General features: G+C 42.6%; 1 protein-coding gene across 1 annotated transcript in view; it reads left to right on the plus strand.

Annotated features, from left to right (window-relative positions):
• The window catches only part of unc5db (unc-5 netrin receptor Db), a 135,377-nt gene that overhangs the window by 38,963 nt on the left and 71,557 nt on the right, over positions 1–24,857 (plus strand). The window contains exons 4-5 of the mRNA XM_061906954.1: positions 12,684–12,827; positions 15,923–16,026. Coding sequence (XP_061762938.1) covers positions 12,684–12,827; positions 15,923–16,026 — 248 coding nt within the window. The remainder of the gene's footprint in view (positions 1–12,683; positions 12,828–15,922; positions 16,027–24,857) is intronic.

Below are 24,857 nucleotides of genomic sequence, written 5' to 3' on the forward strand. Positions count from 1 at the left end.
TATGCGATTCGAACTAAGTTCCCGCGCCGATCCTTGGGTCCACTGGTCCTTTATTGAGCTTGCCCTCATCAGTACTAGGTGAGCAGATTGGTAATAGAGTGCAGGCTTGTCGGTGCGTGGGCGTGCTGCGCTCAGCCTGAGCAGGGGCGTGTTCGAGCGCGCTGTCCGCGGGTCCTCCGGGTGGATCCGCAGAGGAGGGAAACGCAGACTGAACGTGCGCCGCAGCAGATGATTTATGGGAAATAACTGAATCCTGCTTTTTCCCCTGTAAAGATGTTGATTGCGTCAATGTTTTTTCAAAACTAGTTTTGCTACCATTTTTGTTATGTATTGCAAGGGGAGTTGACGGCACAGACACAAGAGGTCAGTAAAGCACTATGATTTTATATGTATATATATATATATATATATATATATATATATATATATATATATATATATACATATATATAATACATATAATGATAAAACAATACTTAAACTAAGGAAAGGGAGTGTGACTATGTGTACGAAGGATTAGCTGAAGGGGCAAGAAGAAGAAAAACGTTGATAGATGTTTTTGATGTTGTTTTAGAGGGCTTTGAAGGCTACAATGATGACTCCCTTTAGCCACACTTTGCTAGCGTGTTTTTATCATCTTTTGAATCCTATAATGATTTTGAACGATGGGCAACATTTAAAAAAAAAAAAAAAAAGTGCAGTTCTCCTTTAATACAGCAGAGAAAGATTGTTCCTCTGAATTCTTTGGTTGTTTTAACAACATTTTACCTTTTAAAACAAACTATCTAAGGAACTCTTGTTATAACTTTTTACAAAAGCCTTACTGGAGCGATTTCCACACAAAACAACAGCATCTGGAAGTGATGTCACATGAAACCAAACAGTATGCTATTCACGTCAAACATATTTTAAAAATAAGATTTGGTGTTTGTATCCGACCATGTCAGTGTAGTCACACCACAGTTTAATGAATGAAATATCAAAGTTGTTGGATCTCCTGCTTGCAATCATCCGGCTGCAGTGGATTAACAATAAGGTTGGCCACAGGATGATCTTTCCAAAGATCGTTAGCATTGATGGCATCAGGAATAAACACAAAACCAGATAAGCACGGTCTTAAGTGCAATACTTGGTTGTAGCTCAGCAGTAGTCAGCAACATTGCACATTGAATTGGTCCAGTTTATCGCGATAGAGATCAGCAAAGGACCAGAATGTTATTGATCAGAGCGTGGCCACTTCATTGCCATCAGGAACACCTGATAACATTTCCTGTTTACCAACGAGACAGATGAATCACCCGGTACTGCAAAGCTGACAATGCACTTCAGATCCCCATGCACTCCACACAATTACTGTATGCTCAGGGGTATCAGTGCATACTTTTCTATCCACACTTCAAATCAAAAGAACCATCTAAACCCTGAGGGTGTTCTTGTAAGGCTTTGCAGTGACAACTTCAACATTGTAGTCAGTCTTTCAGATACAGAACCGTTATTTTCTTAATTGTTCCTCCGTCCTTTCTGATCCAGATTGCAACGCAGCCATGAAGGCAAAATGGCAATATGAAAGTGTTTTTTCAATCAATCAAATTTAATTTACATAGCCAATAACCACAAGTGCCTCAAAGAGCTTCACAACCTCACAATGACAACCCCGGATCTAAACTATTGTCCGGACAAGGACAACCTTAAAAACAAGTCCAGCTGGGGAAAAAGAAGAAACCTTTACAGGGGACCGCAGATGTAGGGACCCCACCCATCCAGGGTAATCGGCTGCAGTGGATGTCTGGGGGTTAGAATTATTGAACGGACAAACTAATAGATAATGTAGGAGTCCATTCAATCGGTAGACCAACAGGTAGTCATAGGAGGGAGTGGAAGGAAGATCTTCTTCCAGGCTCAGTCTTATCAGCTACACACCAGGTCCACCTCGGGTCAGCCAGTGCTCCATCCACATTGGCAACTCCCTCGTACCTTCTCCAGGGGGGACACAAAAGAAAAGCAGCAAATTACCTTATCTAAAATGGGGTCTATTTAGAAGATGGAGTGTGTAAATTAGTTTTGAGGTAGGACTTGAATTTTTCCTCTGAGGTAGCATCTCTAACTGTTGCCGGTAGGGCATTCCAGAGTACTGAAGCCGAAATATACCCGGTTGCAGTTAGTCCAGAACGCGGCAGCACGACTTTTAACAGGGGCCAGGAAACGCCAGCATATAACCCCAATTCTTCAGAGTTTGCACTGGCTCCCTGTTCATTTTAGAATTGATTTTAAAACATTGCTGTTTGTTTTTAAATCTTTACATGGACTGGCACCTCAGTATATCTCGGACCTTATCCAAATTTACATTCCTGCCCGCGCTCTGAGGTCCGAGAGCCCGTTCCAGCTCGTGGTGCCCAAGACCAGACTTAAGACCAGGGGAGACAGGGCCTTCTCTGTGGTCGGCCCTAAGCTCTGGAACACTCTGCCGCTCCATGTTCAAACTGCTTCCACAGTGGAGTGTTTTAAGTCTCGTCTTAAGACCCACATTTATTCTTTGGCTTTTAACACTACGTGAGTTGTGTGGTCTTCTGTTCTCTGTTGTCCTCTGTGTTTTTTATACACTTTGATTTCTATTTTACTGTTTTGATTGATTTTACCCTTTAAAATAGTTTTTAATCATATTTGTTTTTATATTGTTTTTATTGGTTTTATATTTATTTATTTTTTGTTTTTATTCAGTCATTGGTGGAGCATAATATATATATATATGTATATATATATATATATATATATACTTTTTTCATTTTATTTTATTTATTATTATATTTTTTTTTACAATTGTTTTTAATATGGCTGTGCAGCACTTTGGAAAAGTTATTGTTGTTTAAATGTGCTATTTAAATAAAGTGGATTGGATTGGATGTATATATATATTTTTAAACACTACCTGCACACCTTTATAGGGTTTTAGGGGTGAAAAAAATAAGTATTAATTGACTAATAAACCAGCATAATCACATAACTGTCCAGTGGAGATATTAGTTTTTGTAGTTTAACCACAACTTTTAAATGGGTTGTGTTGAAGTATTGACTGAAAATCTTTTTAGAAGAAATATGGTTTTAGATGTAGCAGCTGGTCGGGCTAAATGGGATTTATTGATCGTACACCAGAGTTCAGGGTAGGTAGTAGTACTACAAAGATATAACCTTGAGGCCTCCTGACAAATTATCACTTGCTCAATAGATTCCGTCAATGACAATTTTAGAACCTGGGACAAAGTGTTTGGAGGCTACTGTCCATTAAGCCCTGGTTTACTCAAGGTTTTCTCCATGTTCCTGGAAATGGGTTTGTACTGTTTGGCCACTGAGTGTTGGGTAGCCTGCATGTGCATAGAATAGATGTACTATGCAATTGGTGAGTCTGGTGTAGTGAATCTGTAGCAGTTGGACAATACATGTTTGAAGAAGCAACAGACAGCTGGGGATGACTGAAAACAGTGGTATCGGGTAGCCATTCTATTGCTGTGATGGATAGAACAGTAATAAAAACAATGTCACTTTGCTAGTTTTAGGACGGACTGACTTTTGAAAATGTACTAAAAAGTGCTACATAAATCCAATTAATTGCAATTAAAATATTGTTAATAAGTTATCAAATAATATTGTTTCCTATTAAAAGAATTGAAGCTAAAAAAAATGTTTTTAGATAACAGGGTTGGTACATATTGCAAGTGCCACACATGGAACACAGGGCAGGTATTTTTTTTACCGTCCACGATAATGAATTTGACAACCCTTCCATCAAAGTGTACGTTTACTCATGCTTTAAGACATGGGTGTCAAACTCTGGCCTGCGGGCCAAATCTGGCCCGCCTTGTTATTTAATTTGGCCCTTGAGGCAATATCAATTTAGCATTAGAGCTGGCCCGCCGGTGTTATACAGCGTCGGTGCCGCTGTAACACCGCATTCACCGCTAATACTCATACTTGCCAACCCTCCTAATTTTCCCGGTAGACTCCCAAAGTTCAGTGCCCCTCCCGAATTTCTACCGATTTCCACCTGGACAACTATATTGGGGGCGTGCATTTAAAGCACTGACTTTAGCGTTCTCTGCAACCTGTCGTCACGTCCGCTTTTCCTCCATACTAAGAGCGTGTCACATAATATTTGTGGCTTTTACACACACACACGCACAAGTGAATGCAAGCATACTAGGTCAACAGTCATACAGGTCACACTGAGGGTGGACGTATAAACAACTTTAGCACTGTTACAAATATGCGCCACACTGTGAACCCACACCAAACAAGAATGACAAACACATTTCGGGTGAACATCCGCACCGTAACACAACAGAACAAATACCCAGAACCCCTTGCAGCACTAACTTTTCCGGGAAACTTCCAGCAAACTGACCAATAATTAACGTTTTATTCATGCATTTTCTCTTGCTACTTCAAAGTTTGAATGTTTGGTTCATTCATTATTGTTATTTTATTTTCAAATGCATTATTAGCCTGTGGAAAAAATTGGATATTTACCTCAGAAGATTGCAAATAGAAAAAAAGGCATAACATTTTTATTTAAATTTTATTTGATATGCCATTGATATTTTTTTAATTATTATTATTGTTTGAAACTGGATTTTGCATGTCACTAAAGTTATATAAGCCTTGCTTGTTCAATATTTAATGCAAAACTTGTTTAGGTCCCTATTAAAAGGTTAATTTGTTCAACCTTGGCCCGCGGCTTTGTTCCGTTTAAAATTTTGGCCCACTCTGTATTTGAGTTTGACACCCCTGCTTTAAGACATATACTCCTTAAATTTTCAACGCAAATTTACCGTGTATGCTAATTGCAGTATTAAATCCTTACCATCCATGACACGGTTAGCACAAGTCACAATATCCAGGCTAAAAACAAGCTATGACTCACTCTCTGTTCAGAAAGATAATCTTTGCCCAAACCGACCACTACCCTTGCTCAACATAACACATGGCATCACAGCATTTCCTCCAGACATACCCTCTTCATACACAGCCTAGAAACAAGGCCTGGAGGAAAGACATTATTCTGGAAACCGAGCTCTACAGCAGTTGACAAAACCTGTCGGACAGTGTACTTCACTTACCAAAGTTCCCCATCTGATTGAACAACATGAACCGGACTATTAAAGCAAACTTTTTTGCACAAGACGAACAATATAGGGTCTCAGTTGTCTCCTTAGTTCGGATTGTATTTTTGCTCTAAAATCTATAGACATACATTGCTGACTGAGCCCTAAGCTCCTGGGTGTACAGCTGGCACATGTCTGATAAAGCAGGGAAAGCTATCGTTCATTGCCAGTCTTGGCACTTCCCCTAATTATGGTGACCATTTCCAACTTGGAAGTGTGAGGATATCTGCATCAACCAGGCTCTGTCATAGGACAAGCCTTTGTCCTTGTTTGTTGTAAAGGAGGAGACTTCTGCCATGCGCTTAGGACAGGCACAGTCTTATTTATGTGACTTTAAGCTTTCCTTGGACTATTGCCGGCCTCCAACACTTGGAGTTGCACACAAACATAGTCTAGATCAGGGGCGCTCACACTTTTTCTGCAGGCAAGCTACTTTTCAATTGACCAAGTCGAGGAGATCTACCTCATTCCTATTTATAATTTATATTCATTTATTTATGAAAGAGACATTTTTGTTAACAAGTTAATGGTGTTTAATGATAATACAAGCATGTTTAACACACATAGATTCCTTTCTTTCATGAAGACAAGAATATAAGTTGGTGTATTTGATTCTGATGACTTGCATTGATTGGAATCAGACAGTGGTGCTGATAACGTCCGCATTTTCAAATGGAGGAAAAAAAAGTCCTCCTTTCTGTCCAATACCACATGAAAGTGGTTGGATTTGGCATCTCATTTGTCCAACTTGCATACTCGTTTTTAAACACTTTGTTATGAGAGTAGCATATGTGTGTGGCCCTGTAATGTCTGGCAGCAGGTGAGTGACGTCAGTGACTGTGCGGGTGGGCAAGCAAGTGAGAAAGCGGTCGCTGAGGGCGGGGGAGAAATACATTGGCATCAAACTCCGTAGCTTGCTAGCTTGTGCACGCTAGCTTTCTGAGACTCTTATTTTGTTAGCACAGGCAGGATGAAACAGGTCTTTTATGGTGAAGACAGGAACTGTGCTGTCGGTCTTTAGAGTTTTGACAGTAGGTACGGAGTCTCTAGAAATAAAATGTGTTTCTCTGTTAGTGTTTTTTTTCTTAAATATGAGCTCGCAGCAGCCAGCGTCATCTCACAAGATCCTCGGGTGCCGAGAATGTCAAACAACTGACGAAAGTGAAGTCTTGGTATGATTGATGATTGCTCATTTTTATGTCTATTTTTTAATGCCTGGCTTAAGATCGACTGACACACCCTCCGAGATCGACCAGTCGATCGCGATCGACGTAATGGGCACCACTGGTCTAGATGATAGAATAAAGGGCAAGTATCGCCAATGCCAATAGATTATGTTTCAATATCAATGAAAGATTCTGTAATATTTGCCTTATTTATATTATTGGCATATTTACTTTCATTCATATCCTTTAGTGTAATGTCCCCAAAGTCCTCATATATATATATATGTGTATATATATATATATATATATATATATATATATATTTATGTATATATATATATATATATATATATATATATATATATATATATAAATATATATATGTATATATATATATATATATATATATATATATATATATATATATATATATATATTAGGGGGTGTGGGAAAAATTGATTCGAATACAAATCGAATCGAATACGTTGTGCGATTCAGAATCGATTCTCTTTTTTTTTTTAATCGTTTTTTTTTTTTTTAAATGTATTATTATCCATCCATCCATCCATTTTCTACCGCTTATTCCCTTTCGGGGTCGCGGGGGGCGCTGGCGCCTATCTCAGCTACAATCGGGCGGAAAGCAGGGTACACCCTGGACAAGTCGCCACCTCATCGCAGGGCCAACAAAGATAAACAGACAACATTCACACTCACATTCATACACTAGGGCCAATTTAATGTTGCCAATCAACCTATCCCCAGGTGCATGTCTTTGGGAGTGGGAGGAAGTCGGAGTACCCGGAGGGAACCCACGCATTCACGGGGAGAACATGCAAACTCCACACAGAAAGATCCCGACCCTCGATTTGAACCCAGGACTGCAGGAACTTCGTATTGTGAGGCAGACGGACTAACCCCTCTTCCACCGTGTATTATTATTATTATTTTTTTTTTTTATCAATCCAACAAACCACTACACAGCAATAACATAATGCAATCCAATTCCAAAACCAAACCTGACCCAGCAACACTCAGAACTGCAATAAACAGAGCAATTGAGAGGAGACACAAACACGACACAGAACAAACCCAAAGTTGTTAAACAAAAATTAATATTATCAACAACAGTATCAGTATTAGTTATAATTTCAGCATAGCAGTGATTAAAAATCCCTCTTTTACATTATCATTAGACATTTATAAAAAATTTAAAAAAAGAACGACAGTGGCTTACACTTGCATTGTTTCTCATAAGCTTGACAACACACTTTATCCAATGTTTTCACAAAGATAAAATAAGTCATATTTTTGGTTTGTTTAATGGTCAAAACAAATTTACATTATTGCAATCAGTTGATAAAACATTGTCCTTTACAATTATAAAAGATTTTTACAAAAATCTACTACTCTGCAAGCATGTCAGCAGACTGGGGTAGATCCTGCTGAAATCCTATGTATTGAATTAATACAGAATCGCTTTGAATCGTAAAAATATCGTTTTTGAATCGAGAATCGCGTTGAATCGAAAAAATCGATATATTATCGAATCGCGACCCCAAGAATCGATATTGAATCGAATCGTGGGACACCCTATATATACATATATATGTATATATATGTAGGTGTGGGAAAAATCACAAGACTACTTCGTCTCTACAGAACTGTTTCATGAGGGGTTCCCTCAATCATCAGGAGATTTTGATGGAAGCATTCACATACAATGGTTTATATAGGGCACAGAGTGGGTGGGTACAGGCAGGCGTAGGGGCATGGTGATTGGCTCATGTGTTACCTAGGAGGTGTTTCCGTCTGTGGCGGCATGTTGAAATGATTTCACTGCGCTTGTTAAGGGATGATAGATCTGGATGATATATAATAAACAGTTTCTCTTTTAAGCATAGGTTGCATCTTTTATTACCACTGTTGTAACGTGTGCTGGATGCAAGAATTTGCCATGTTATTGAATATTCAACATTATTGTCTTTGAGGTTCCAAATGTGTTTGCTGAGTTCTGTAGAATTCCGCAAAGTCTGGTTTCTAAAGGAGGCGTTGTGATTATTCCATCTTGTTTTGAATGCTCCTTCGGTTAATCCTACGTACGTGTCGGATGTGTTAATGTCCTTGCGTGTTAACACGCAAGGACATTAACAAGATGGAATAATCACAACGCCTCCTTTAGAAACCAGACTTTGCGGAATTCTACAGAACTCAGCAAACACATTTGGAACCTCAAAGACAATAATGTTGAATATTCAATAACATTTCAACATGCCGCCACAGACGGAAACACCTCCTAGGTAACACATGAGCCAATCACCACACCCTACGCCTGCCTGTACCCACCCACTCTGTGCCCTATATAAACCATTGTATGTGAATGCTTCCATTAAAATCTCCTGATGATTGAGGGAACCCCTCATGAAACAGTTCTGTAGAGACGAAGTAGTCTTGTGATTTTTCCCACACCTACATATTGCGCTCAACCACGGTATCGAGCACTATTCTCTGGATAATCCAATCAAGATATATATATATATATATATATATATATATATATATGTATAAAAATACACATATGTTCAGTACATTATATTTAAACATGTATTTGTAAATCATCATCGGCGGTCACTCGAACGAGTATGAAGAGCCTTCGGGTAGGGGTGTATCCCTTTATGGAGGATGCCTGTGCGTAACTTTGTTTTACGTGGGAGGACTGGTGCACAGACAGTCACCACACGATCTTTGACAGAATCGGGTCAGGGTCCAGTGGCATGGAGTCCAAGACGACTGGGGACCCTTTTCTGCTGCAGCCTTCACCCGTCATCGCAGCCGTTGTGGTAGTTCTTAAATCTACCAGATTCCGCCTGCTCCGCCGTTGAGGTCTTCACCGTATCCCTGGCTAGGGGGGCAGTCAGGCACTAGGCCTTTGCCAAGGGCCACCTGGGGTAACAGTAGTAAAGGGGTTAACCTCCTAGTGCCCCAAGACCCCATAGAGGAGCCTCCACTGCCGGATTCACTTTAACGTCAATGCCCAGGGCACATTTGTAAATATCAACATAGAAGAACTGAATAATATAAATCTCTTCACGCTATAGTATTGAGTCGATAGCAGTACCAAGCCACCCAACTTTACTGGATGGAATATTATCGTTCAGCACGAACCCATTGAGCAGGAGGGAAGCGAAAGAGTGAAGGAAAACTCTGACCTTTCTTTCTGGCATCTGGAGCTGGTGAATGTAATCATTTGTGAACAGATTCTGGTCTTCATACACTGCAGCTTATCCAATATCTGAGAGGGGAGCTGTTGGTGTGGGGCCGTATATTTAAAGTGTTGTCACGTGGGACACATGTTGATGGAAGAATTCCTGTGCACAATGCACACAGCAGTGCCATGTGCTATGGTTGTAATGTACTGTATTTGTAGAGTTTGTCATTGTAATGCCCAATACAACATAATGAGTCTTTGTGTGTCTGCAGGAGATTCGTATCAGAGTGTATGAAAAATAAGGTGCATCAATTCAGCATGCAGTGTTTATTTAATATACATTGAGGAATATTGTGTGTGTCTGTTTGACGGAGACTTGTAGATAAGAGAGAAAAGAGCTGTGTAATTTGCTGTAAAACGTTTATTTGTATGGTCATGCTGAGGCTTGACGACAGGACAAATGATCGGAGTTGACAAACTGGTGGCATCACCTAACCACCCTTTTAGCGATGTCCAACTCACTTTTTCCATCGGAGACATACATCACTCGCTGAAACGTAATGGCCTCTACAGCCACAATCGATGTTATCTTTACAATAAGGTTGCTTTGTAAGCCAGGTAATGGCGTTGTTAACCAAATAAACCTGACAATTCACATCACACACATGTGAACAGCCCACCTAACTTCCACTACCGAGAGGTGTGTGAATGTGAGTGTGACTGTTGTCTGTATATCTGTGTTGGCCCTGTGATGAGGTGGCGACTTGTCCAGGGTGTACCCCGCCTTTTGCCCGAATGCAGCTGGGATAGGCTCCAGCAAGCCCCAAAAAGGGACTAGCGGAAATGGATGGATGGATGGAGAAGGAGAGGCAAGATAGAGTGAGAGAAGCCTGTAGTGGAATGCCCGCAGCTAAAAGCAACTGCGTGAGAACGTATACTCGAATACTCACGATATAGTCATTTTCTACATCGCACAGAGACAAACCCACAATATATAGAGTATATTCGATATATCGCCCAGCCCTATCACAACGTGGTTACCGATGCGTTTAATGTAACATGGCGTGCTACGGACAAGACGGCTTTAAAATCCCAGCAAGTTAACTTCAGGAAAAAAACTCTTAACTTTTGCAAGCAGAAGCCACTACTACTGTTAATACCACTTCCACTACTGTGGACGAGGAGAGGCAAGGTTGAATTACAAAAAATTAACAATTTAGTGAGTCCAAAATGTTTAACCAAAGGCGATGGGGCAGAAGTGCACACCATGAAAAAAACTAACAAAAGCAGGTCCCTCAGTGGTCGGCAGGGGAAATGGCCAGGACGCACTGGGCAAAAGCAAAGGGTCCAACTTAAAAATCCTCTTTACCTCAGGGGGGCTATGGATCAAACACAAGAGGTGAGGAATTATAAGAATAAGGAGAGACAACTTACCAGGCAGGACGAAGCGAATCAGGCATGTACACGTGGGAGGTCCAGGAGACAATAACCGGCAGGGACCAGCTGGCGGTGACAAGCTTAAATACTACCGGATAGCGATTTGTTGCAGGTGTGTCTCGCTGGGGACTAATCGACTGAAGAAAAAACTGACACAGAAAAATAAAGAGAAGGCAAGCAAAAGACAAAAAGACAACAAAAAACATTCAATAAAGCTGCAGTCAACAATCTCCTTTCAGTCCGCAGACTGCCAATGCGGAGCTAAAATAGCCAATGAGCTCGCCCTGACTGACGTCACACGGCGGTATAGCTCGGTTGGGAGAGTGGCCGTGCCAGCAACTTAAGGGTTGCAGGTTCGATCCCCGCTTCTGCCATCTTTGTCACTGCCGTTGTGCCTTTGGGCAAGACACTTTAACCACCTTCTCCCAGTGCCACCCACACTGGTTTAAATATGTAACTTAGATATTGGGTTTCACAATGTAAAGCGCTTTGAGTCACTAGAGAAAAGCTCTATATAAATATAATTCACTTCACTTCACTTGACAACAGGCACCGCCTTTTAAAGACACACTCACACGCTCTTCTCTCATGAAACATCTCTCAACTGCATACGCCAGTTATATGAAAACATTTTTAAGAAGTAACCAATTAATTACTTTCCGTAGTTAATTTTGAGAGATACAATGAACTGAAGGGCAATATTAGCCATACCGATACTGATATCTAAATTTTTCAAGATTATTTCAGATCCAACACATTTATACCTCTTTTAAAAATATGATATTTTGAGGAAAAAGTCAAGAATGTAAAATAAACAAACGTAGGCAAAATTTATGATTGGCTTTGTTTCAAACCCTTTGTATTTTTCCCTTGAAGCATCCAGAAACCTTATTCTGTGATAATAACAAATAGGGAGCTAATCTTTGTAGTATCGACCATATACTGATACTATCCTTAGTATTGTTCCTCTCAATATTTGAACCAATCCACCCATCCCTTGTTTACATTCAAGCTTAGCGGTTAGCATGCTTGACCGCCAGTGATAATAATACTGGCAAGAAACTGTTTACTTACTGCCATCAAGGCGAGGATTAGTGATAAGTAGCTTCGCACTGTGAAAGGACGTTAGTCGCTACCTCGCCAGCGAATACGCTACGTTTGCAAAAATGACGTGGCCGTTTTCTGGTCAATGTCAAATTTGTGACTAGAATGTGTTATCAACATGAATTACCACAATATGGACAAAGTGCTGGCTGTCCAGAGTCGGGACCCGGGGTGGACCGCTCACCTGTGCATTGGTTGGGGACATCTCTGCGGTGCTGACCCGTCTCAGCTCGCGATGGTATCCTGCTGGACCCACTATGGACTGGACTCTCACTATTATGTTAGATCCACTACGGACTGGACTTTTACAATGTTATGCTAGACCCACGCTCCAAGGTTTCTCATAGTCATTCACATTGACATCCCACTGGGTTGTGAGTTTTTCCTTGCCCTGCTTTGGGCTCTGAACCGAGGATGTCGTTGTGGCTTGTGCAGCCCTTTGAGACACTTGTGATTTGGGGATATATAAATAAACATTGATTGATTGATGAAAATAGTCCTAAAAGCTCCATGATACAAGGAGGTTGTTTGTGCCTGTTGAAATACTCTTAGCTTTACTGATATGAAACCGTTTTGAATCTTGACACAAAAGTTTTTATTTTTCTGTGTTTTCAGGGCTTAATGTGCGAGAGGTGCTGATCAACGTGTCCCGTCAGCAGGTAGAGGATTTTCATGGCCCGGAGGACTACTGGTGCCTCTGCGTGGCTTGGAGTCACCTGGGTACATCCAAAAGTCGCAAGGCTACTGTTCGCATCGCATGTAAGTAGTTGGACAATTAAACCATTTGTATTGCTTGTATTCCGACTCGTGACTTCTTCCCGGACGCGAAAACCAGCAGTGGTCAACCAAGCTAAAATGGCAAACTATCTGAACAAAAAAGAGGCTTAAATCTTCCTGTAAAAAGCAGCAAAAAAAAACTCAAATGGAATAGATCCCTATACTTTTATCAAAACAAGTTTTGTCGAGTAATATCAAGGATTATAAGTCGGTCGCATTCAAAGACATATCGAACTATTGTGCTTCAGATGCCATTCTACACGACAAAACAGATGGAAACTTGGAAAAGCATGGAGGTATACAACTTCTTTGTGTGTGTCTGGGGCAAGGAAATTGGTATCAAGACTTTCCCAGATAGATTTGCATCGTTTTTGCTCGGCTAAGGTTGCTTTTCATTATTTAACTTTGCGTCTGCAGTCATGTTTGTTGCTGTGGCTCGCACCGTTTGCGAGTACGCATTTTTCCCTGTCTTAACAAATTATAACTATAGATGTCAACATCGTGTATTTATGGTAGTTGCCTTTGGTAAATGCTTAACTATTTTCGGTTTTGCCGACATTTGCTTTCTTGTTGAAAAACGACACACAACACAACATTATTTTGGACACCACTCACCTCAGCAATGCAAGCAGCAAAGTGAGGAGAAGGGGGGAGGAGATACGGAAACTACGGAAGCTTGGGTGGGTATGAAGGAACAGGAAAGAGTTAAAATAAAATAACTAATGTTAAAAAAAAGAAAGGACTCTTTGGGATGAAATACACAATACTTGGATAACAAAATAAGCACATTTAGAAACAACAGTAGGTTCCACATCTGGAAGCAAAAGCAACTACTCGAGAAAGAAGTTTAAGAATAAAGGTATGTGACAAATTCCATCAATGGAATTGAACAATGTCATCAACACAGACAATGACAGCTGTATAATTATTTGTCATGAGTATGTATTCCCAACAAAACTCTGGCTCACTGCTTAGTCAAATAACTGAAGTCAATGCATATGAAGTGTTGTCTGCAGCTCTAGATTGTTACCCAAAAGCTATCTAAAAAAATATATGGTCACATACACCTGACATTTTGTTTTGTGGAGCCAGACTGCTTTCATTCAGATTTGCCACCAAAAGTATAGCATAGCCAGGGCCGTAACACTGATACGACAAATACCAAGGTTAAAAATTGGTGGTCCAAGAGGAGCGTTGAAAGACTGCAATCATGGGTATCCTGGCACCGTATAAATAATATTACCTTGAACAACACAATGGACATTCCACTTTTTAAATGTCTATACTGAACTTCAGCTTATTAAACTATTTTGACATCATTAAAACATAAGTTAAAAAACTTTGTATAACTTCAACTCTGTTATGGATTTGAACCCCAGACCTTCGAACTTGTAATGTAAGTACTAGTGTGAGCGTACGAGAGTTCGCCGGGTGTATTGATGCTTCTAGTGCAGCAACGTCTTGCTTGTAGAGATGCATGTAACCCTCTCCCTTAGTTCCTGCCGCTGATCAACCCAGTCTGGGTAAGGGAACCCGAGTGCGTAAGTCTTCTGAGGTCAGTACATAGCCTCTCCATCGCCAAGACTTCTGCAGTGCCTCCTCTAGGCCACACACGGTAACTGGGTATCCCAAGGTTTTAGGTCAAAGTGTAGGAGATCTCAGAGCAGCAGTGGGTCCCGAAGGTGAGGCACGCAGGCCCACCGGTGTGTGGACACGCCCTGGCGTCTGCCAAACACTGTCACAGAACTGATTTTTTTTTCCTCTTACATACACACTACCGAAAGCCTTTCACACACACAACTGAAATAATTTCACACATACACAACTGAAGTTTGTTTCTCTCATTCACACTACTGAAAAGCTCTCACACACACTACTGAAATCCTTTCACACACACAACTGAAAATCATTTCAGGTGTGTGTGTGTAAGGTTTTCAGTAGTGTGTATGAGAGAGAGAAAAAACAGTTGTGTATGTGAAAAGATTTCAGTAATGTGTACGAGAATGTTTCAGTAGCGTGTGTGAGAGAAAATAATTTCAGTAGTGTGTATGAGTGTTTTAGTAGTCTGTATGAGAGTGTTTCAGTAATGTGTGTGAGAATATTTCAGTAGTATGTATGAGAGTGTTTCAGTAATGTGAGTGAGAGAAAAACATTTCAATTGTTTGTGAGAGCATTTATGTAGTGTAGGCAAGAGGTAATTCGGAATAATGTCCCTAACTGTGCCCTTTCAAAGTGAGCCCCCTTTCTCCATATTTGAAGCAATTAAGAGACAGACAAACAATTTTAATCGGCAATTCTCTATTTATTCATTTATTTTTGATGATTGGCAAACATGTCTGTTCCTCAAATGCCGGTGACTCAGCCTCATGTGGTTACGTTATCTTACCAAATCAAAACCTTAATGTTGATTTGCTAGGATTTATATATAGCATTCATACTTTGGTGTCCAGTTATTCTTAAAAGTTAGATTTTTGCAATGTATTTTTGATTTTTTTTCGAGGTTTGAATGAGTAATCTTCTTCTAATCACCCCACTGCTGCTTCATTGGGACACATATGCCTCGCTTTTGCACCCTGCCGAGTGGCGGGGGTGCTACATTCATGATTAACCCTAGTTTTAATGTTTTTTTCAAGCCATTTTCAGTGATGTTCGCCGGGCCAAATGGAAAGCTTTTACGGGCCGGATGTGGCCCGAGAGCCGCCAGTTGAAAAGATCCCATTCGTATAAAAGATGGAAGTTGATGCGAATGCCCATGTGCAGCCAGAAAACCAAAAGAAAAGGAAAAAGAACACCTACTTGCAATTACTCCTATTATCACAACCAAAGAAACGAAAAGTTTTGTCTGATAAGACAAAAAAAAGAAAAAGGAAGGCTATCCAGCTTTCAGTCGCTGACGAGCCGGTTTGGGAACTCAAAAAGGCCTAAACCGCCTTGGATATACATTGTCTGGTGCAGGACAATGGTTAGTTTTCAAGGTCATGGCACGCACAGGCAGGGCGGGTGTGGCTTTTTGAAGATAGAAGCCAAGATGACTGAACACTTGACACCTGACAGTGGCTTCTTATCTCCCCACACAGACCTGAGAAAAAACTTTCAGCAGGACCCACAGGGAAAGGAAGTGCCGATCAATGGGATGACCGTCCTGCATTGCCGCCCACCGGAGGGAGTGCCTGTGGCCGAGGTATGACAGACCCTCTTCTTGCCTTCTCAAATTATTGTATTTCCAAGAAGTAAATACTCCCTCAGAAGAGCAGACGGGAATCAAGTGTTACGTAATTCCTCAAGATTAAACTCTGAAGAGCAGACAGTCAATAATTGCGTCTCTTGACCTTATAGAGATTGATACTTGTGTTTGATCCCTGTGACAAGTGCTCCAGCACTTGCTGGTAAATTAAAGGGTTTTTTTCCAAAGAGAAAAAAAAAGACATACTGTAAACATATTAATATTAAAAGTTAAGAGTCTTGTTAGAGTCCATTGTTTATTCATGTGTAAAAAAAAGGATATTTCATCACAACATCCGGTTTGGTGAGCAAAGTCTATTTAAGACGACTAAATGTTCACTTCTCAATAGGGCACAAATATTAGTATTTTAATTTTATATATGAATATATATTTTGATTCTGAAGAAATAGTGATTGTTGAAAGACCAGAATTGAGGCTGTGGTGCATTTGCTTATATGGGAGTTGAAAAATAAAACTCCATACTTGCGAACTCTCACGATTTTCCCGGGAGACTCACGAATTTCAGTACCCCTCCCAAAAATCTCCCGGAGCAGCCATTCCCCCAAATTTCTCCCGATTTCAACCCGGGCAACAATATTGGGGGTGTACCTTAAAAGCACTGCCTCTAGCGTCCTCTCTCACCTGAAAAGGACACTATTATATATGTCTCCGTTATCCATAGGTTTATCTGTAACCCATAAAGTAGGCAGGCACGGAGCTATTTCTCAGCGTGTGTTTATTCCAGCCGGCACGTTAATACACTGACGCACAACATCAGGATTCCCATCATGCATTGCTTTAAAATTACGGCAAGCAATAATGTCCAAAAATATAACAGAGACGAAGCAGTAGAACGAAGAAGAGACATGGCTACGACAAGTAAGAAGAAGTACGCTTGCAAGTTTCAAAATGATTGGGAAAAAAAATGTCAGTTCATCCAGAACAGCTCGAAGGGGAAGGAGTAAGTTGCCTGCAAATTTTGTAGATCAGACGTCTCCATTGAACACGGTGGCCGAACAGATATACTCATTCAGCAGGCATTTGCGGCAGTAAGTCGGACACGTTTCCAGTGAGGGTTGGACTACGCCAAGGCTGCCCTTTGTCACCGATTCTGTTCATAACTTTTATGGACAGAATTTCTAGGCGCAGTCAAGGCGTTGAGGTGATCCGGTTTGGTGGCTGCAGGATTAGGTCTCTGCTTTTTGCAGATAATGTGGTCCTGATGGCTTCATCTGGCCAGGATCTTCAGCGCTCACTGGATCGGTTTGCAGCCGAGTGTGAAGCGACTGGGATGAGAATCAGCACCTCCTAGTCCGAGTCCATGGTTCTCGCTCGGAAAACTGTATCGATCCGTTGTGGTGAAGAAGGAGCTGAGCCGGAAGCCAAAGCTCTCAATTTAGCCCGTTGATTTACGTTCCCATCCTCACCTATGGTCATGAGCTTTGGGTTATGACCGAAAGGAAAAGATCAAGCGGCCAAAATGAGTTTCCTCCGCCGGGTGGCGGGGCTCTCCCTTAGAGATAGGGTGAGAAGCTCTGCCATCCGGGAGGAACTCAAAGTAAAGCCGCTGCTCCTCCACATGGAGAGGAGCCAGATGAGGTGGCTCGGGCATCTGGTCAGGATGCCACCCGAACGCCTCCCTAGGGAGGTGTTTAGGGCACGTCCAACCGGTAGGAGGCCACGGGGAAGACCCAGGACACATTGGGAAGACTATGTCTCCCGGTTGGCCTGGGAACGCCTCGGGATTCCCCGTTAAGAGCTGGATGAAGTGGCTGGAGAGAGGAAAGTCTGGGCTTCCCTGCTTAGGCTGCTGCCCTCGTGACCCGGCCTCGGATAAGCGGAAGAATATGGATGGATGGATGGATGGAAGTTTTCGTTGATGATCAAAGATGTTAGATGAGTGATAAATAGTTAAAGCTCAAATAAAGATTTTGTTATTCTGGAAATGCATTGTGTTGCGCTGCTGATCCGCCTCCGCTTGGGATGTTTTCCTGCTGGCTCCGCTGTGAACGGGACTCTCGCTGCTGTGTTGGATCCGCTTTGGACTGGACTCTCGCGACTGTGTTGGATCCATTATGGATTGAACTTTCACAGTATCATGTTAGACCCGCTCGACATCCATTGCTTTCCTCCTCTCCAAGGTTCTCATAGTCATCATTGTCACCGACGTCCCACTGGGTGTGAGTTTTCCTTGCCCTTATGTGGGCCTACCGAGGATGTCGTAGTGGTTTGTGCAGCCCTTTGAGACAGTAGTGATTTAGGGCTATATAAGTAAACATTGATTGATTGATTGAAGGTAATATGATTTATTTGGTACATGGATACTCATGACATCAGCTTTTCAAAGTCATTTTTGGAAAGCCAATTTCTGACCTCGGCATTTGTCAAATCCTAGTTGCAGTGTGTATATAAAACGTTGCCGGAGCGTTTTGAAGTGGATTAAGAGGATTTTGAAGGCTACAAAGCTGACTCCTATTAAAAAAAGACACATTTTTCATAATGATTGTGAAAAGTAGGTAAAATTCCCGAAAAAGCACAGTTTCCTTTAAAGAGCGGATACTACCAAGTCTCCCTTTCCCCTCGAATCCCGCCCTGAATCCACTTCATGTATCGGCCTGTGGCAGTTCAAGGTCCCAAGTGTTTGGCATTGCAATGTCCCCGTCACTTTCGCCTGTTGGTTGGTATCCTCCGCCAAGAGTGCTTGATGCATGGACGACATCTTGGTACTTGGGCGGTCCATCAAAGCAGTACTGGGGTCCCTGAGGAGAGCCCTGCAGAGGATTCATGCAGCGAGCCTGAAACTGTACCATAGAAATGCTGTTTCATGCCGCAAGAGACGACCTTCTTAGGGCGCGAACTGGGCGCAGATGGTATTGGCGCCATTGGCGAGAAGGTGTGGGCTGTGAACGACTGGCCCACACCTCGTGACTAGTGACTGCTGAAGACCTTCACCTTGGCTGGCCACCTACTACCGCTGGAATGAGCTGGGTTTTGCTACCTTTTCCTGGCCCCTAAATCAGCTGCTTGAAAAGGGCAAAGACTATGTGGGAACATAGCATACATTATTCCTACTGAATACATGTATACAGGGATACTAAATAGATAGATAGATAGATAGATAGTACTTTATTGATTCCTTCAGGAGAGTTCCTTCAGGAAAATTAAAATTCCAGCAGCAGTGTACAAAGTTGAGATCAATTTTAAAAAAGTAAATAGTGGGGGTTTGAATAGAAACAAAATAGAGAAATAGTACAATAAGAATAAAAAATAAAAAGCAACAATGGGAATAAAAATATAACAGTAAAATAAGAATATCACTAGAGAAAGTAGGCAGTAGTGACCATGTTATGAAAACGTATTGCACTTCTTGTTTTGCATCCCCTGTCATCCTGGTACCCCTCGCTCCCTGCCCCAGAGAGGAGTTGTACAGTCTAATGGCGTGTGGGACAAAGAAGTTTTTGAGTCTATTAGTCCTGCACTTGGGGTGAAGCAGTCTAGCACTGAACAGGCTCATCTGGCTACTAATAACGCTATGCAGAGGGTGACTGACATCATCCAGGATGCTCACTAGTTTTTCAACAGTCCTCTTCTTTGCCACCGTCACCAGTGAGTCCAGTTTCATTTCGATTGTAGAACCGGCCCGCCTGATCAGTTTCTCAAGTCTGGAGCCGTCCTTCTTAGATGTACTGCCCCCCCAGCACACTACCATGTAGAACAGAACACTGGTAACCACAGACTGGTAGTACATCCACAGGAGTTTTCTACAAATGTTGAAGGAGTGCAGTCTCCTGAGGAAGTACAGCCTGCTCTGTCCTTTCTTGTACTGGTGGTCCGTGTTAACAGTCCAGTCCAGCTTATTGTCCACCCAAACCCCGAGGTACTTGAATGAGTCCACGGTCTGTACCTCAACTCCCTCTCGATCTCCCAAAGTCAATGACCGGTGTCGCACAAAAGTAACACTTTGTGAGCTTTTAGCTTGACTAGTTTCACAGTCATTCCAATGTTAAATGAATCGTTTTAGACACACAAAGGTTTGCTCCCAAACTACTGTTTAATCACAGTCTATGGTCATTTCAAGATTGTCTCCCACTGAGCAAGTGACAAATGCTTCTCACAGTGGGATTAGTTTACAAAATACAAAAAAATTATTCTTGCCCTGACATCTTTAACACAACACAATTCTCCAAACCCCAGACTTAATTTGTATTGGGTTTCTGTCTTGTAGCAGTCACCCTGTGGGTGCAATCTGACCTGACACTACTGCACAATCGCCATTTCAATATTTCATGGAACTAGTTGTGCTGAAATCGAATGGGCTGAGACTATTGACCTCTGCATTATTAACTCCCATCTCTTACAGCTGGATTCATTTGTGTTGGGCGAAGGACTAGATATAAGCTCGTGATTTGGTCCTTGCTGCTTGGACTCGACTATTGTTATCCACAAGGTGGATTCTGTTTCGAAGAGATGGAATTCTTATTTGAATATGAAATCATTTATGCAGTACCTGCTCCACCCAAAAGTGTACCCTACACACATCAATAATCTATCCAGTCATGTGGTCACCACTCAACCTGGTATGGAGTGTTGTAGACATTTTTATTGAGAGAAGAAACCTGCATTTAGTATACTTTTACGAATGATTCGGTATACAAGAACAGATTGGATAATACAATATATTTTTAAATGACGCTAATTTTGATGTGACAATGTCCTCTATGGGAAGACACATATCAAAAATGTATATTTTGTCTGTACAAGTCCAAGCCTTGGTGATCAGGCCAGAGCAGGGGTATCCAACTGGCAGCCAACGGGCCACATCCGGCCCACCAAAGCTTTTCATTTGGCCTGCCGAACATGGCCCAAATAAGCTTAATAAAGCCATTAAAACTAAGCTTTATCATGAATGGAGTACTCCTGCCACCCAGTAAGGGCAGCATCGAGGTATAGGATAGGATAGGATAGGTCTTTATTGTCATTGCACAAGTACAACAAAAGTTTGTTTTTAGCACAAACCTGTTCAAGATTAGACAAACAAACAGTGTACAGGGTTACAGAACAAGAACGCTGATGAGTCGCCATACGGCGCCCCGTAAAAAATGGGAAAAAGGTCAACGCTGGGGAAGGATGAGTAAAAAAATACAATCTATGTCTAGTGGGAAAAAACCTCCATAGCAAAGCACATATACATATTACATCATACATCTCAATCAATCAATCAATGTTTACTTATATAGCCCTAAATCACTAGTGTCTCAAAGGGCTGCACAAACCACTACGACATCCTCGGTAAGCCCACATAAGGGCAAGGAAAACTCACACCCAGTGGGACGTCGGTGACAATGATGACTATGAGAACCTTGGAGAGGAGGAAAGCAATGGATGTCGAGCGGGTCTAACATGATACTGTGAAAGTTCAATCCATAATGGATCCAACACAGTCGCAAGAGTCCAGTCCAAAGCGGATCCAACACAGCAGCGAGAGTCCCGTTCACAGCGGAGCCAGCAGGAAAACATCCCAAGCGGAGGCGGATCAGCAGCGCAGAGATGTCCCCAGCCGATACACAGGCGAGCAGTACATGGCACTGGATCGGACCGGACCCCCTCCACAAGGGAGAGTGGTACATAGGAGAAAAAGAAAAGAAACGGCAGATCAACTGGTCTAAAAAGGGAGTCTATTTAAAGGCTAGAGTAAACAAATGAGTTTTAAGGTGAGACTTAAATGCTTCTACTGAGGTGGCATCTCGAACTTTTACCGGGAGGGCATTCCAGAGTACTGGAGCCCGAAATGAAAACCCTCTATAGCCCACAGACTTTTTTTGGGCTTTGGGAATCACTAATAAGCCAGAGTCCTTTGAACGCAGATTTCTTGCCGGGACATATGGTACAATACAATCGGCAAGATAGGATGGAGCTAGACCGTGTAGTATTTAATACGTAAGTAGTAAAACCTTAAAGTCACATCTTAAGTGCACAGGAAGCCAGTGCAGGTGAGCCAGTACAGGCGTAATATGATCAAACTTTCTCGAGACGAGACGTAACAAACGCATGGATAATGATCTCAGCGTCTTTAGTGGACAGAATGGAGCGAATTTTAGCGATATTACGGAGATGAAAGAAGGCCGTTTTAGTAACGCTTTTAATGTGTGACTCAAAGGAGAGAGTTGGGTCGAAGATAATACCCAGATTCTTTACCGTGTCGCCTTGTTTAATTGTTTGGTTGTCAAATGTTAGAGTTGTATCATTAAATAGATCTCGAGATATCTAGCAACAGAGGGAAGGGGGTTCGGGGTTATTATGGTAGGCCGCAGCTCTCAGGCGCTGACCATCCATTCATCACTCCTACGGGATTTGCGTCGAGGGCGTTGGGTTGGGGGGAATGGGTGTGTATGTGTGGCGTATATTTTTGTGGCTGTGTGTGTGTGTGTGTGTGTGTGTGTGTGTGTGTGTGTGTGTGTGTGTGTGTGTGTGTGTGTGTGTGTGTGTGTGTAAGCCCGTAGTGTGTCTCTGTTCCGCGGCCTTGATGTATTTTGCAGTCACTAGTACAAAGTCAGCAACAACAGGTGTGTGTCCATGAGAGACAAGAAGGTAGTTTGTTGTGTTTTCGCCGCACCGTCCTTTGGTAGAGTCTCGAAGCCAGGGAAACAATCCAACTTAGAATGTTTTGTATGCGGGTGAAAGGGCTTCACGGTGGCAGAGGGGTTAGTGCGTCTGCCTCACAATGCGAAGGTCCTGCAGTCCTGGGTTCAAATCCAGGCTCGGGATCTTTCTGTGTGGAGTTTGCATGTCCTCCCCGTGAATGCGTGAGTTCCCTCCGGGTACTCCGGCTTCCTCCCACTTCCAAAGACATGCACCTGGGGATAGGTTGATTGGCAACACTAAATTGGCCCTAGTGTGTGAATGTGAGTGTGAATGTTGTCTGTCTATCTGTGTTGGCCCTGCGATGAGGTGGCGACTTGTCCAGGGTGTACCCCGCCTTCCGCCCGATTGTAGCTGAGATAGGCACCAGCGCCCCCCGTGACCCCCAAAGGGAATAAGCGGTAGAAAATGGATGGATGGATGAAAATAAAATTTGCTTTTCACTCTAAAATGTCTATGACTGGTCCTCAAAACTGTGGGGTAGACAGTCCGATGTAATCCACAGTTTTTACCGCATCCTCCAATCATTTGTGGAAGCTTTGGGGTACTTTGAAGACTGCCAGCAACTTCCAATTTGTCGACAAACCAGAGCAACGCTTACTCCAATCAGCAGATGCCCTGTTGTCATAATTCTGAATATGTGGATATCTTCACGTCCTCGACAGAAAAGGGTCGCCAGGCACGCGGCACTCCTTCTTCTCCCAAGAGTTCGTCGTGAGTCCGCAAACAACCGCTTCGTCACGGCAGCAAGTTCCCCCAAACCCAAGATCTTGTCAATTTTGTTGAGGATAGTTAAATAGTTCCAATGTTTAGATTTGGAGAGCATTGCAAAAAGGGGCAACAAGAAAGTTAAGTTAAGACAAGACAAGACAAAGAAGCAAGCATGAGAGATAAGGGAGAGGAAAGGGTAGCGTCCACCCTCGATGAGTGCCAGAGAGAATGACGCAGCAGTGGGGTGCGTAGAAGAAGACAACCTATTCAACTCTAAAAGAGTTAGTGTCTGCCCTGAGATTTGAAGGTCGTGAGTTCAAATCCTGGCCGAGTCATACCAAAGACTATAAACATAGGACCTATTAGCTCCCTGGTTTGCACTCAGCATCAAGGGTTGGAATTGGGACTTAAATCAACAAAATGATTCCCGAGCATAGCCACCGCTGTTACTCACTACTCCCCTAACCTCCCAAGGGGTACAACATTTTTTTTAAATTGTATTATTGTGGAGGGGGTCCGGTCCGATCCGGTGGCCATGTACTGCTCGCCTGTGTATCGGCTGGGGACATCTCTGCGCTGCTGATCCGCCTCCGCTTGGGATGGTTTCCTGCTGGCTCCGCTGTGAACGGGACTCTCGCTGCTTTGTTGGATCCGCTTTGGACTGGACTCTCGCGACTGTGTTGGATCCATTATGGATTGAACTTTCACAGTATCATGTTAGACCCGCTCGACATCCATTGCTTTCCTCCTCTCTAAGTTTCTCATAGTCATCATTGTCACCAACGTCCCACTGGGTCATTATTGTCACCGATGTCCCACTGGGTGTGAGTTTTCCTTGCCCTTATGTGGGCCTACCGAGGATGTCGTGGTGGTCTGTGCAGCCCTTTGAGACACTAGTGATTTAGGGCTATATAAGTAAACATTGATTGATTGATTGATTGATATTTTTATTTGGGGGGTGAGGGCTGCTTGCCCTGTGGGGGTTGGCGTATGGGACAACTCCAACTGGCCTGCGTGTGTCTGGGGCCCCTGGGTTATGCCCGTCTTGGTTGGAGCCTGCTGAGTCTAGTCCCCGCGTGCATTGCATGGTATTCTGCAGTGTTGCATGGCGGCCAGTTGCTCAGGTAGTGGGGAAGGCGTGGCGAAGTTGGTAGAGTGGCTGTGCCAGTAATCTGAGGGTTACTGGTTCAATTCCCACCTTCTACCATCTTAGTCACGTCCGTTGTGTCCTTGGGCAAGACACTTCACCCTTGCTCCTGATGGGTCCTGGTGAGCCCCTTGCATGGCAGCTCCCGCCGTCAGTGTGTGAATGTGTGTGTGAATGTGGAAATACTGTCAAAGCGCTTTGGGCTCCTTATAAAGGGGTGGAAAAGCGCTATACAAGTACAACCCATTTACCATTTAGTTACCTTGTGTGTCAGCATGTCTGTGATCGCCAT

Source organism: Nerophis ophidion, linkage group LG07, assembly GCF_033978795.1.
Source record: "Nerophis ophidion isolate RoL-2023_Sa linkage group LG07, RoL_Noph_v1.0, whole genome shotgun sequence".
NCBI lineage: Eukaryota > Metazoa > Chordata > Actinopteri > Syngnathiformes > Syngnathidae > Nerophis > Nerophis ophidion.